The 15,393-nt window shown below is 41.5% G+C and overlaps 1 protein-coding gene across 1 annotated transcript in view; it reads left to right on the plus strand.

Moving 5' to 3' along the window:
• Positions 1–15,393, plus strand: part of TMOD2 (tropomodulin 2) — a 47,004-nt gene that overhangs the window by 26,396 nt on the left and 5,215 nt on the right. Inside the window, exons 6-8 of the mRNA XM_029239430.1 lie at positions 1,845–1,975; positions 3,554–3,661; positions 12,584–12,727. Coding sequence (XP_029095263.1) covers positions 1,845–1,975; positions 3,554–3,661; positions 12,584–12,727 — 383 coding nt within the window. The remainder of the gene's footprint in view (positions 1–1,844; positions 1,976–3,553; positions 3,662–12,583; positions 12,728–15,393) is intronic.

The following is a 15,393-nucleotide window of genomic DNA, read 5'->3' on the forward strand; positions in this document are numbered from 1 at the left end:
CTCATTCTTCTAATGAATAGATAGCCTCGTATTATGTGATTATGCTATAACTTGTTTACCATTTTTGCATTGATGGATTTTTTTTTAATTTATTTTATTTTATTTTTTTATGTATTTTTGGCTGTGTTGGGTCTTCGTTTCTGTGTGAGGGCTTTCTCCAGTTGCTGCGAGCAGGAGCCACTCTTCATCGCGGTGCGTGGACCTCTCACTATCGCGGCCTCTCTTGTTGTGGAGCACAGGCTCCAGACGTGCAGGCTCAGTGGTTGTGGCTCACGGGCCTAGTTGCTCCGCGGCATGTGGGATCTTCCCAGACCAGGGCTCGAACCTGTGTCCCCTGCATTGGCAGGCAGATTCTCAACCACTGCGCCACCAGGGAAGCCCTTGATGGACATTTTGTTTATCATGTTTTGCTGTCATAAGTAACGTATCAGTGAACATCCATAAATATATATCTTCATATATTCATGCTACTTTTTCTGTAGATTAGACTTTTAGATATAGAATTGCTGGGTCATAAAGTATCCACATTTTATATTTTAATAGATAATGCTGCGCTTCCCTGGTGGTGCAGTGGTTAAGAATCCTCCTGCCTATGCAGGGGACACGGGTTCGAGCCCTGGCCCAGGCAGATCCCACATGCCGTGGAGCAACTAAGCCTGTGCGCCACAACTACTGAAGCCCGCGTGCCGTGCTTCTCAATAAGAGAAGCCACTGCAATGAGAAGCCCACGCACTGCAACGAAGACGCAATGCAACCAAAAATAAAAATAAATAAAATAAATTTTTTAAAAAATAGATAATGCCAAATTACTTTTCCAGAAAATTTGTACCAGTTTACATTCCCACCAACAATGTATGAGGATGCTTTTTCCTCCACATTGTTGCCAACTCTGAATATTCTCTTTTTACATTTCTTGGCTAATCAAATGGTATCTCATTTTTAAATTTCAGAGTTTAATTACTTATTACCTTTTTTGGTTGACTGATAGAGATTCCTCTGATCATTAGTTGTTCATTTTCGATTGGGTTGTATTATTGACTTGTAGGAGCTCTATGTATCTTGGGATATGAACCCTTTGTATGTTACACATATTGCATACATTTTCTGTTAACTGCTTTTGAGAATTCTTCCATTCTTCTTTTCTATTCCTTTCTCTTCCCATACCATCCTCAAAATTAAAGCTCCAAAATGGAACTCAGAGGACGGTGGGCCAGGGGAGGATTAAGGTTTGGGAAATAAAGAGACTCATTTTTGGGCTTCCCTGGTGGCGCAGTGGTTGAGAGTCCGCCTGCTGATGCAGGGGACACGGGATGGTGCCCCAGTCCGGGAAGATCCCACATGCCACGGAGCGGCTGGGCCCGTGAGCCATGGCCACTGAGCCTGCGTGTCCGGAGCCTGTGCTCCACAACGGGAGAGGCCACAGCAGTGAGAGGCCCGCGTACCGCAAAAAAAAAAAAAAAAAAAGAGACTCATAGTTTTGCATCTTAGATTCTTTGGTTTGGTTATTATAGTCTGAAAGAGGTCCATGTGGAGCAGCAGTAACTACCCACGGGTATTCTTTTGGGTGTTGGAGTTTGCTGTAGGGCCTCCTGCACTTTTGGCCCCATGGAGCATCAGCCACTGAGACTTCTCATTGCAGGTGAAAAACACCCACCTTTGAGGCTGTAACTCAGAATCATACCATTCCTGTGCTTGCTTAGTTGAGAGTAAGCTTACTGTCATTGATATCGGAGTATTATTAGAATCAGAGCATATGAAAGGAAGGTCATTTTGGGGGACGTCATCTCTGATTTTTATGGGAGAGCCCTTACATTTTATTTTTAAAATTAAAACTTGTGTCTTAGATGTGGTCAAAGGTGAAAAGGTCAAGCCAGTATTTGAGGAACCACCCAATCCCACAAATGTGGAAGTAAGTCTGCAGCAGATGAAAGCCAATGACCGCAGCCTGCAAGAGGTCAACCTCAACAACATTAAGGTATTTCATTACGAATGTTGTCCGTTGAGGTCAGAAAACTTACTGGAGATGACTGATTGCCTGTTTTACACCTGTTTAAAATCCTTTGTACTCAACTGGATTTTGAGGCACAATATCCTATTTGAAAGAAGTGGGTTTTTTAAAAAGAGTGATTCCTAGAATTCTTTGAAAAGAATCACAGTACTTGTGTTATACACAGTGTATTAGCTATCTATTGCTGAGTAACAAATTACTCCAAAACAACAAACAGTTATTATTTCACATAATTTCTGAGTGTCAGGAATCTGGGAGTGACTGGGCTGGGTTGCTGTGGCTCAGGGTCTCAAATGAGGCTATAGTAAAGCTGTCAGCCAGAGCTGCACTTGTGTGAAGACTTGACGAGGGCACAGAAATCCATTTCCAAGATGGCGCAGTCATGTGTCTGTTGGCAGGAGGCCTTAGTTTCTCAGAACGTGGATCTCTCAGTAGGGCTGCCTGAGTGTCCTCACATCATGACAACTGGCTTCCCCCAGAGCAAGTGATCCAAGAGAAAAAAAGAGAAACTAAGCTGGAAGCCACAGTGCCTTTTATGACCTATTCTCTGAAGTCACACATTGTCACTTCTGCTTTGACCATAAGTCATGTCACTCTCAAAGGGAGGGTAAGATGTGTGTATGTGTGTGTGAGAGAGAGAGAGAGAGAGGGGGAGAGAGAGAGAGAGAGAGGAGAGAGCACTGCCTGACATCTTTTTTGTTCATTCTTTTTGGGCCAGTTTCTAGCATTTAATAATATTAACTGATTTTTATTAAGTACTCGCTATGTGCCATATCCTTTGCTAAATACTTGAAATTCATTATCTCATTGAATCCTTAGTGGGACTTAAAGAGGTTCAGTTGCCCACAGTCACAGAGCTGGCCTGTAGTGTTCTGTAAACTCACATTAGCCTCTAGCTGTGCCCTGTATTGTCTGCCTCCCCAGTGCCCAGTACTAGGCTAAGTGCTGTGGAAGAGGAAGTAAGAGTCACGTGGTATTCATTCTGAAGAACTTAAATTACGAGAAAAACACTAAGCGAATAATTACATGATGTGGTCAGCCCCCACATGTGGAATTGTGGGTAAGGAAAATTTTGATCCTGCCTAGGAGAGCCAATAAACCAAGGAGGTGATATTTCTGCTAGGTCTTGAAGGCTGAGTAGGAATTAGAGCAAAGGATAAAGAAATTTGTAGGCAAAAGGAAAAGCATATCTAAAGGTATGGACAAAAGAAAGACCATGGGATAGTAAAAGAATGGCAAGCAGGTCAGTCTGGCTAAAATATAGACAATGAAAGAAGGAAAGAGGAAAGTGTGCTGTATGCATAATTTGGACAGTAGGGTAAACAGAAGTGATACCAGAATGTCACATTGTGTTAGATTCCCTTATTGGACACTAAGTGGTGCTATTTGGTTTAGGATAGGTTGGCTGCTAGAGAATGGGTGATGAAAGTCTTTTAGAAAGGGTAACATCTAAACATACAAGGTATTTAAAAGCTGTTGGTCCTTAGCTTGGGGTGAAGGTGCTGCAGAATGATTCATCAAGGATCTGTGTCTTCCTCATCTTAGAACATTCCAATTCCAACCCTGAAGGAATTTGCAAAGGCTCTGGAGACCAATACTCACGTGAAAAAGTTCAGCCTGGCCGCAACCCGCAGCAATGACCCTGTGGCGATTGTGAGTAAAATTCTTACAACTATAACATGAAAATATTTAATTCATTAGAAGCTATTTTTAATTTGTTTTATCAATTAACAATGTTCAGATCAGGTAAATTTATTTTCTGTATAGTTAATAAACAAAATTAGTTATAATGAGACAGTAAAACAAGAACCCAACTGTCAGGCACTTTGAATTCACTAGAATTTTGTTAGCACTACACTTTTTGGAGAAAGAGACAAGATTAGATTTGGTATTTAGCTAAATAAATATTTAGATTTTGTTCTGTGCTTAGTACAAATTTTCTGAAACGTTTGTATCTACAGTAACGTTCTGTCCCAGTAAATGGATATTATGAGACCCCCCCGCCAAAGCCTACAGGAACTCGGCCCATATAAAAAATGTTAACATATATTTCATTTTAATCTTTGAAATGGATTACACAGAAACAGAAAGATAGATCAATGGAACAGGATAGAAAACCCAGAGATAAACCCACGCACATATGGTCACCTTATCTATGATAAAGAAGGCAGGAATGTACAGTGGAGAAAGGACAGCCTCTTCGATAAGTGGTGCTGGCAAAACTGGACGGGTACATGTAAAAGTATGAGATTAGATCACTCCCTAACACCATACACAAAAATAAGCTCAAAATGGATTAAAGACCTAAATGTAAGGCCAGAAACTGTCAAACTCTTAGAGGAAAACATAGGCAGAAACTCTATGACATAAATCACAGCAAGATCCTTTTTGACCCACCTCCTAGAGAAATGGAAATAAAAACAAAAATAAACAAATGGGACCTAATGAAACTTCAAAGCTTTTGCACAGCAAAGGAAACCATAAACAAGACCAAAAGACAACGCTCAGAATGGGAGAAAATATTTGCAAATGAAGCAACTGACAAAGGATTAATTTCCAAAATTTACAAGCAGCTCATGCAGCTCAATAACAAAAAAACAACCCAATCCAAAAATGGGCAGAAGACCTAAATAGACATTTCTCCAAAGAAGATATACAGATTGCCAACAAACACATGAAAGAATGCTCAACATCATTAATCATTAGAGAAATGCAAATCAAAACTACAATGAGATATCATCTCATACCAGTCAGAATGGCCATCATCAAAAAATCTAGACACAATAAATGCTGGAGAGGGTGTGGAGAAAAGGGAACACTCTTGCACTGTTGGTGGGAATGTAAATTGATACAGCCACTGTGGAGAACAGTATGGAGGTTCCTTAAAAAACTACAAATAGAACTACCATATGACCCAGCAATCCCACTACTGGGCACATACCCTGAGAAAACCATAATTCAAAAAGAGTCGTGTACCACAATGTTCATTGCAGCTCTATTTACAATAGCCCGGAGATGGAAACAACCTAAGTGTCCATCATCGGATGAATGGATAAAGAAGATGTGGCACATATATACGATGGAATATTACTCAGGAATATAAAAAGAAACGAAATTGAGCTATTTGTAATGAGGTGGACAGACCTAGAGTCTGTCATACAGAGTGAAGTAAGTCAGAAAGAGAAAGACAAATACCGTATGCTAACACATATATATGGAATTTAAGAAAAAAAATGTCATGAAGAACCTAGGGGTAAGACAGGAATAAAGGCACAGACCTACTAGAGAATGGACTTGAGGATATGGGGAGGGGGAAGGGTAAGGTGTGACAAAGCGAGAGAGAGGCATGGACATATATACACTACCAAACGTAAGGTAGACGGCTAGTGGGAAGCAGCCACATAGCACAGGGAGATCAGCTCAGTGCTTTGTGACCGCCTGGAGGGGTGGGATAGGGAGGGTGGGAGGGAGGGAGACGCAAGAGGGAAGAGATATGGGAACATATGTATATATATAACTGATTGATTTTGTTGTAAAGCAGAAACTAACACACCATTGTAAAGCAATTATACTCCAATAAAGATGTTTAAAAAAATGAAATGGATTAATGTGTCTCAAAAATATTTTAAACAACCAAATCTTGAAACATTTTTTGTTTGATACTGTTAACCAGAATATGAAAAAAATAAAAAACAACCAAAAGCCCTATTCCTTCTATGCACTTCAGTTAATTCAGGTAAATAAGGAAGCCCCTGAAACCAAGTAAATAGTACTGCCGTTTCCATTATCAGCGTTAACCCTCCTATTAATAGCTCACATTTCTTGAACAATTAGTAAATGCCACTGCTGATCTCTGTGCTTTACTCACGTCATCTCACCTAATCCTCACTATAATACAGTGAGGTGTGTACTGTTATTAGTTCCCACTCTAACAGATGAGCAATTTGAGGCTCAGAAAGGTTAAGTAACTTTTCCAAAGTAACACAACCAGCAAGTGGCAGAGCCAGGATTCACCACCAGGTCTTTCTTGTTCCACAACCAGGATGCCTAACCACCAGGCTATGCTATATTTACATACTGTGCCTCACTGTCGTACATTTGCTAAACTATGGCAGTTGTCAGAAGCCTGAGCATCAGGCTGCATCAGTGGTTCTACAGCATCTGATTCTCAGCACTTGAATTAAGCTAGAAAAACGAAAGTTTTCTTGACTTGATGATGCGATTTAAAGTAACATGTCTTTTGGAAGATCTAAAAGAGCATTAGGGACTTCCCTGGTGGCACAGTGGTTAAGAATCCGCCTGCCAACGCAGGGGACACGGGTTCGATCCCTGGTCCAGGAAGATCCCATATGCCGCGGAGCAACTAACCCTGTGTGCAACAACTACTGAGCCTGTGCTCTAGAGCCCGCGAGCCACAACTACTGAGCCTGCGTGCCACATCTACTGAAGCCTGCGTGCCTAGAGCTGATGCTTCGCAGCAAGAGAAGCCACCGCAATGAGAAGCCCGCGCACCGCAACAGAGTAGCCCCTGCTCGCCGCAACTAGAGAAAAGCCCGTGTGCTGCAATGAAGACCCAACACAGCCAAAAATAAGTTAAAAAAAAATAGCATTAAAAACGGACAACATGAAAGTAATGACTACCCGTCACAGTGTTGGCACAGAGTAGATATTTGAAAAATACTTGTTAAATGAATGAAGGAACCTGCCCTCCAACCTCTCAGCATTAGACAATATTTCCATGATGACTACAGCAAATTTGAATTAAGCACTCATGTAAAAGAGGGGCTAAGCTACAGAACTGATGTTTTCACCAGTAATTCTTACATATCTAAATTTGTAGGTTGAAAGCAGTTTTGAATTTGAAACCTATCATTAAAATAGAAAAAGCAGAACTAGATTATTGGTAAGGTGAAGTTAGCAATTTAAGGGTTCTTATCTGTGTATGATTTTGTGTATAATCTCTGCCCTTTAGTAGGTTTGTTTTCAATAAAGCAAAAATATTCACAATACATTTTGTAAGTAAGTAACTAAAGGGATAAATAAAGAAATGATTTGTCATTTCTGTTAAATATATTATTTACAGTAAAATGGCAGGGATGGAAATAGTGTATAGTTCGTTGTCAGCACTACTAGTAAGCAGTCTCACTTCTACTCTAAGTCAAATAGATAATTTGCTAAATGGACTAAATAAATTTCAAATATAATAATCTCTTTGTTACTGTTTTTAATCCAACAACTATGTATTGTATGTATGTCATGTGACAAGCAAACCATACAACTTCAAGGAAAAACTGTTATCCTTGAGGGTGTGAAAAGAAAAGCCTCTTTCAGCCTTGTGCCTGGATGGCTTCACATGGTCCAGCCCTCACCTGGCTGACCCCAGGTGGTTCCTTTTTCAGCTATGCTATAGTCAGGAAAGAACTTTTCTGTAGGTTGTAATTTGGTTGATTACCCCCCAGGCAACAGAGATATTCAGACTGTTATTATGGCTGAACAACTTGCTGTTGAGAATTACAAATCAGCATTAAAGCAAGAGCTTCAAGACTTTTCTATGTAAGGTTCAGAAACAGATTCAACAAAGTACTTGTGGGATTATTGTGAATATAGGCCAGCTATGTGTATGTGAGATGACATTATCCCCATTTTACAGATGTGGCAACAGAGGCTCAGAGTTTGAGTAATTTAACTAAGATTACGCAGCATGTGGCCAAGCCAGGAAGCAAACTTAAGTGACCTGTAATCGAATTCAGTTTGCCATGCTCCAAGCACTTCCATATAACCACACCTATAGCAGGGAGTATTAATGAAACTTGCCATAGTAATGAATGCCGATGTAGAGAAAAGGCCCAAATATGTAAAAAAAATGCTATTACATATTATTAACAGGTATGCCACATAAAAATCAGAAGTTTCGGACAGCACTGTCCAATAGGAATAAAATGAGAACCACAAATGTAAGCCACATGTGTAACTAAATTTTCCAGTAACCACATTAAAAAAAAAATGGTGAAATTAAACTTAATAATGTATTTTATTCAAACTACCGTATCCAAAATATCATCATTTCAAAATGTAATGTGAAGATGTAATGAAGTCTTTTACAGTATTTTTTCCATACTACATCTTTGAAATCCAATGCATGTTTTACATTTAAAAACATTTAAAATTCAAGCACATATTGATTCAGAACAGGTGCTATTTAAGGGCTTCATAGCCACCTGTGTCCTGTGGCTACCACTGGAATAGTACAGGTTTGGACAGTGCATGAAACTGCTTTTCTGGGCAATTCTATAAAGTACTGAAAGCAAAACCTTCTCTTTAAAAATGTATTTCTACTCTAATTATTTACGTAACCTTTAAGAAATCTAGTCTTCGTTTTACTAATGTTATTATCCCCAGCACATGTAATAGATGCTCAAATATTTGCTGAACTGTGGTGAACCTGGGCCTACAGCCCAGGGTTATGTTTGGCTGGATCTCTCTTCCCTGTTTTGTTCAGTATGTGAAAAGTGTTTTCTCAAGTTTAAAAGAAATTGGCAGGATCGTGGCTACTTGCCAGGAGGTCCTGCAACTTTTTTACAAAGGCCTAATTGCTCTGACATTTTGCTATTCTAGTAATAGAGGTAAATCCCAAAGCTTGCAGCATCCATAAGGAAAGGCTTGATGCATTCCCTTCTGGGGCTCTAATTAAAATGCATACACTTAATTCTAACTAAAGACCTAGCACTGAATAAATGCACTTTAATTTACATGGTGTACAATAGCATCAGTCCAAATCCTTGAGCTTCCTGGTAGTTCAGGCAGCTGCTTGACTAATACACAGGATTGTTCTTCTAGGCCAGTGATTGTCACCTCAGGGTGATTGTGCCCTCTAGGAACATTTGGCAGTGTCTGGAGATATTTTGGGTTGTCATGACTGGGAGGGGTACTGTTGGCATTTCGTGGGTCTCAGAGACTGCTAAACCTCCTACGATACACGGGGCAACCTCCCACAACAAAGAATTATCCAGCTTCATGGCAATAGACCCGAGGTCGGAAACCCTGTTCTTGTCCCAAGTTGGATTCCTTCTTCTTGTCTTTTCTGCCATAAAAGCAGTTAAAATAGTTCAGAAGTTCCTCGTTCTACTCCCCAGAGCAATCACTGTTAGCAGTTTATTTTTCATCCTTCTCATTGTATGACTTTAATTAAAGTGGTTTTCAATCCTTGCTGAACATTAGTTACCTGGAGAGCTTTTCAAAAATGCAGTTGTAAATCAACTACACTTCAATAACAAAAAACAAAGCAAACAAAAAAAACAACTGTCCAGGCCAAAGCCTGAGATTCTGATTTAATTCATCTGGGGTGGGGCCCAAGCACTGCTATATTTTTTAAAGCTTCCAGGTCATTCTAATATGGAACCAGGGTAGAAGAGCACTAATATACATGCACTTATTTATTTTTTATTTTTTGGTACGCCGGCCTCTCACTGTTGTGGCCTCTCCCGTTGCGGAGCACAGGCTCCGGACGCGCAGGCCCAGCGGCCATGGCTCACGGGCCCAGCCGCTCCGTGGCATGTGGGATCTTCCAGGACCGGGGCACGAACCCGTGTCCCCTGCATCGGCAGGCGGACTCTCAACCACTGTGCCACCAGGGAAGCCCTGCACTTATATTTTTGATCAATTATCTTAGACAATTTTTGATTCTCCATTAGAAAAGATGAGGGCAGTTCTGTACTCACTCTACCTTCTATTCCTCCTTCCTTTCTACCTCTGAATTGTAGTTATTCTATCATTTCACGCATTTGAGCTTTATACATTTTATGTCATTATATTCTGTTATGTATATAGATTGACTCCAAAAACATTAAAACATCACCAGCATTTACAATTATCTGGCTGTATAAATATATGAATCTCTGTTCTCATGGGCCTTAAAATCTGGTGACTAATGGCAGCCTGATTCTTGTTCCTTTGTGAGTAAATTCTTCTTGCGAAAAACTTTTAGGACTCTCTCTTTTCTCCTGGAGTTCTGAAATTTCATCTGTATGTGCCCACATAGTCTTTTATTTAGTCTGCTGAGCATCCAGCAGGTTCTTTCAGATAAAAACTTGAAGCTTTCTTCAACTCTGGGAAATTTTTCCCTATTATTTTATAGTTTCTTCCTTTCTGTTGTCTTTTTTATGGTCCTTCTGAAACTCCAATAAGATGAATGTTGAGCTTCTGGATCTTTCCCTCCGCACCTCCTAACATTTCTCTTGTATTTTCTCTTTGTCTTTTACTCTACATTTTTTAAAACATCCTCAGTTCCGTATTCTAGATCACCAACTTGCTCTTCAGCCATGATCATTTTATAATTCTAAATGCCCATTGCTTTTTAACATTTCAATGTAGCACAGATTTTCAAAACTTTTTCTTGTTTGTTGTCCTCTTTTTTAAAATATATGTAATAGCCAGATTTATTTATTTATTTTTATTTTGCGGTACGCGGGCCTCTCACTGTTGTGGCCTCTCCCGTTGCGGAGCACAGTCTCCGGACGCGCAGGCTCAGCGGCTATGGCTCACGGGCCCAGCCGCTCCGCGGCATGTGGGATCCTCCCGGACCGGGGCACAAACCCGTGTCCCCTGCATCGGCAGGCGGATTCTCAACCACTGCGCTACCAGGGAAGCCCTATTTATTTATTTTATGGCTACAATGTTTTTTCTTTCTCCTTTTTCTTTTCTTTTCTTTTTTTTTTTTTGTTGTTTTTTTGTGTTTTTTTGCTGTACGCGGGCCTCTCACTGCTGTGGCCTCTCCCGTTGCGGAGCACAGGCTCCGGACGCGCAGGCTCAGCGGCCATGGCTCACGGGCCCAGCCGCTCCGCGGCATGTGGGATATTCCTGGACCAGGGCACAAACCCGTGTCCCCTGCATCAGCAGGCGGACTCTCAACCACTGTGCCACCAGGGAAACCCTTCTTTTCTTTTTTTTTTTTGAAGTAGGGCAGGGTGGAGAGAGACTATAGCAATTAGAAGTTTTACATATTTATGTTTTCTGAATAATCTCTGTTCCCTGTATGGCATGTTCTCCTGTTTGGTCAACTTGGCTTTTCTCTTTCATGGTGTTGGTTTTCCTAATATGTCTAGTAATCATTAGTTGCCTGGTCATATTTTCAGTTAGAGAACAAAACTGATTTGTGTAAACTAGGACTGTTTCCTCTCCTGTTATGTCGATCTGGTTCACCAACAGCTCTCTCCCTTATAAGGGAAGCCCCTTTATGTTTCTCTATTTGTTACCAGCTGACAGGCCATATATTTTATTTATTAATTATTGACTCTGCCCCTCCTACTCAAATATAAGCTCCCTAGAACAGGGATTTTTGTTTTCTCTACTGCTTGCACACAGTAGAAGCCTGATAAATAGTCTTTTCTGGTTGAATGAATGAATGAATGAGTGAGTGCTTTTGTAAGCAGGCAGGTGAATTGATAGGTGGACTTCTCTGCAGTGTGTGCATGAGAAGCTGGCAGGCAACCAGGGAGTACTCTGCAAGTGCTCCAGGTTGTCGGGCTTCACTCTGCAAGGGATACATTTCAGTATATTTCCTTCCTGGGCAATGGCCGCCTCTCCTCTCCCTTCTCCGACACAGTATCTGGTGGAAGATCTGGAGGTGCCTCAGTTTCTGCACAGCTTCTCTCTTGGGACCTAGCACCCTCACTAGAGCCTCTTCCTGGGAGATATCTCACTGATGGTTATGCAGGCAGTTGCTCTTTTTGAAGCCGCAGGGAGGGATGGTGTGCTCGCCACCTGCTCTAGCTGATCCACCTGTTCCTGAGGCAGCTCTTTAATGAGGCGCCCTAACCAGCTCTTACCTCTGGCACCTCAGGCAATTTTATGCTAATTTCTCCACCAGTCTTTCTGTTTTCTGTGTTTTAGCAATTCTTCAAGATAATGGCCCTCTTTTTTTGTTTTCTTGCACTGTGAGAGTTCCAGCCACTTAAAAATTATATCTTTTCTTCATGACAGTGGGAAACTTTGGGAATAAAGGGAGCAGACGGGTTCATGTGTGCAGTCTGCTGTCTTGAACTGGGACGAGTCTTCAGCGGTTCTACCACTCTGAGTGTTGATTTTGTTCCAAAAGTTATCTTTGAAAAATCCTGATTTGTGACGACCTGAAGTAGTGCCCAAATGCTAGTCAATGATAAAAATTTTTTATCCATTCATAGTAAAAGGGAAAAAATGAAATAATTCTGAGATTATGTCCTTTCTATTTTTCCTAATGTTAAAATGCCTTTTCTCAAAAAAAAAATTGACAGTGATAACAGATGGTAGTGAGTTTTTTTTTAATGTCCTTACTTAATAAAACAAAGTTGTTAATTCTATGTCAGTATCCTTTTTTTTTTTAGTTTTGCATGTATGTGCAATTCATAAGCCTGGACTGCTGAACTGAACTACCTTTATTGCATTTTTTAATTATTATCTTTGTTACTTGGAGGTGAAAGTATGATTTAACTAAGGTTTTCTTTAAGTACTGTAAAAAATATGTATTTAATGTGGGGGTGGGAAGCTTAGTAAATAAATCTTCAGAAACACTAATGGTTATTTTCTTTTTCACATAATAAGGCTTTTGCAGATATGCTAAAAGTAAACAAGACCTTGAAAAGTCTAAACATAGAATCCAATTTTATCACTGGTACTGGGATCCTGGCCCTTGTAGAGGCACTCAAAGAAAATGACACCTTGACAGAGATCAAGATCGACAACCAGGTGAGTTAATGCACAGGGTACATGTGAAAGGGAGGAATACCACAGTGGAGGGAGTTAAAAGACAAAGTTCTGTGACTTAACTTGATGTTCTGGCTTTCTGGTAAATTTTGACAGCTTCCGGCGTGTGGAGGGTGTGTGGGAGAGCATGTTAGTAATTAAACGGTGCACAGTGGGGAAGCCTGAGACAGAAAGCTCTCCCCAGCCCTGCGCTAGTCAGGAACCAGAGGAGGAAAAAGAGGAGATGGGGGCAGAGGTGTTGACAGCTGTTTTGTTCAGCCTTCATCATCCTTGCCTCTTAGCAGGAACTTCAGCGCAGTCCTGCCCCAGCCTTGCTCTTGCCTCTCACAGAGACTATGAGAAAAGCAGAATGGCCACACCCAGAAACAGACTCCTTGTCCTTGGTTGGAGCCTGCCAGAGCCAAGCTCCTGCTGTCTGGTGCTGGACACAGAGCCTTGTTTCAAGGACTCGGGGTTCTAGTAGATGGCCTGGCTTAGAGTAGTAGGCCACACCCACAGTGTGATCACAATCCTGGCTGTGCTGCAGCATTGCTCCAGGTCCCACCAACAGCCAAAGCAAGCCGCTTTTCCCTGGAACCACCCCCTCCTGTAACCCCGAAGACCTCTTTTTCCCAGCATCAGCCTACAGTGTTGCTGTAGTCGCTCTACTGGTTTCAGCTGGTTGCTGCTCTCAGACAGCAACTCTCAGTTCTCAGCATGATGCTGTGCCCTTCCCCTTTGGCTACAGGGACGTGTCTGCAGTGGGATTCAGTGAATCTGCGAGGTCTAGACACTGTATAGTTGGAATAAAGGGCCTTGGAATGGACCAGAGAGAGGAGAAAGCAAGGAGACTTGTGCTGTGAGCATTCCCCTGTGGGGTGACGGGACGGGCAGTAGGGGAAGTGAGTGACCCCTGCATGTCTAGGAAAATCCCTGGTCTAGACCCTCCAAGATGTAATGAAGCCCCAGGGTCCCACCCAAGACTATTGCCTAAGCCTGGAGACCCCCAGCAGATCACATGAATAGTTCTACTCTCCTTTTTTTTTTTTTTTTTTTTTCTGCGGTACGTGGGCCTCTCACTGTTGTGGCCTCTCCCGTTGCGAAGCACAGGCTCCGGACGTGCAGGCTCAGCGGCCATGGCTCACGGGCCCAGCCGCCCTGCGGCATGTGGGATCTTCCCGGACTGGGGCACGAACCCGTGTCCCCTGCATCGGCAGGCGGACTCAACCATTATGCCACCAGGGAAGCCCTCTACTCTCCTTTTTTTTTTTTTTTTTTTTTGCTAACCAGAACAAGTGGGCTGTTTCGGTGCAGGTCCTCTGTCCCTAGACTCCTCCTGAGCCTTGTTGCCGGGGGAGCAGGGGAACCCCACCAGGAGATAGGTACGCCCTCACTCTCACCCTCCCTAGAAGGGATGCATTATCAAAACAGCTTTCCCTTGCAGAGGTGTGGAGTGAATCCCTGGGAATGTGCACACGTGGCTGTACACACTTAGGAAGCTTGCTCCTGTGTATCCTAATGTGTCCAGCTGCTAGTAAATTAGGGAGTGGGAGAGTAGGAAAACAAGCTAGAGGGAAATATTAAGTGAGTGAAAAGAAGTGATAGCTCAGGGGTATATATCAAATAGGCTAGTGTCAGGAGGAAGTTATGAGGACTCTTCGTAAGTATTTCCAGGAGTGCTAAGACAGAATTGGATACCTCATTCCAAAGTATGTTTAACTTTCTGTGTTGGTTCAGGCCATTGTGAAACCCCATATCTGAAATAATGTTCCAGGTAATTTGTTACCAGTTCCTTGTAAGATACTACCTAGTTAGGGTTGCCAGATAAAATACAGTTAAATTTGAATTTCAATAAATAACAAATAATTTTTTAGTATAAGTATGTCACAAATGTTTCATGGGACATACTTGTACTAAAAATAATTCACTGTTTATCTGAAATTCAAATTTAACTGTATTTTATCTGGCAACCTTATACCTATTAAATGAGCTGAAATCCTGAAAATTTAGAATAGAGTAGCTTTTTAGAATGCATGTGAAGAAGACCCTGAAATATAAAATCTGCTCTCTTAAATCCGTCTGAAGCATCAAACCTCCTCTCCCATCCTCAGTCATCTAGGGGTGGATTTGTGTAATTTTTCAACTCTCAATATGCCTCTGAAATGGCTTCTCTTTACTTATGATAAGAAAGTGTTAAGTTCTAAAGCAACTGGAAAAGTTATTTGCTTTATTCCAATAAAGGAAATTCAGACTCATAACTTCTCTTCCATCCAAATTTTCTTCATTGACTCATAGACTGTTAGAAGTAGACCTCAGTTTCCGTATCTGTACAGTGAAGGGTTTGAAATAAAATAATCTCTAAGACAGTTTCCTCAGGAAGGGCCAGCAGCTGAGACCAATTTAGCATCATTGCAGCAGGCAGCTGCACCGAAATGAAGGCCTGCTGAGAATCCAGCACTGGCGTGAGCTGCCATAACTAAGCTCCAGGTAAACAAGTGATGATTTAGTCAGGTGCCCCTGTGAGACGAGCAATCAGTGATGCATATTAATGAAATGGGTAACTGCTAAATAAATTTGAATAGAGAAAAAAGGTCACAAAAAAAGTGATCTGAAGGACTATGTGCTTAACTTTTGTTTCTTTTTCTTTGTATTTAGTGACTTAAAATTAA

The sequence above is a fragment of the Monodon monoceros genome, unplaced genomic scaffold, assembly GCF_005190385.1.
Source record: "Monodon monoceros isolate NGI ecotype Baffin Bay Population unplaced genomic scaffold, NGI_Narwhal_1 Super_Scaffold_21, whole genome shotgun sequence".
Taxonomy (NCBI): domain Eukaryota; kingdom Metazoa; phylum Chordata; class Mammalia; order Artiodactyla; family Monodontidae; genus Monodon; species Monodon monoceros.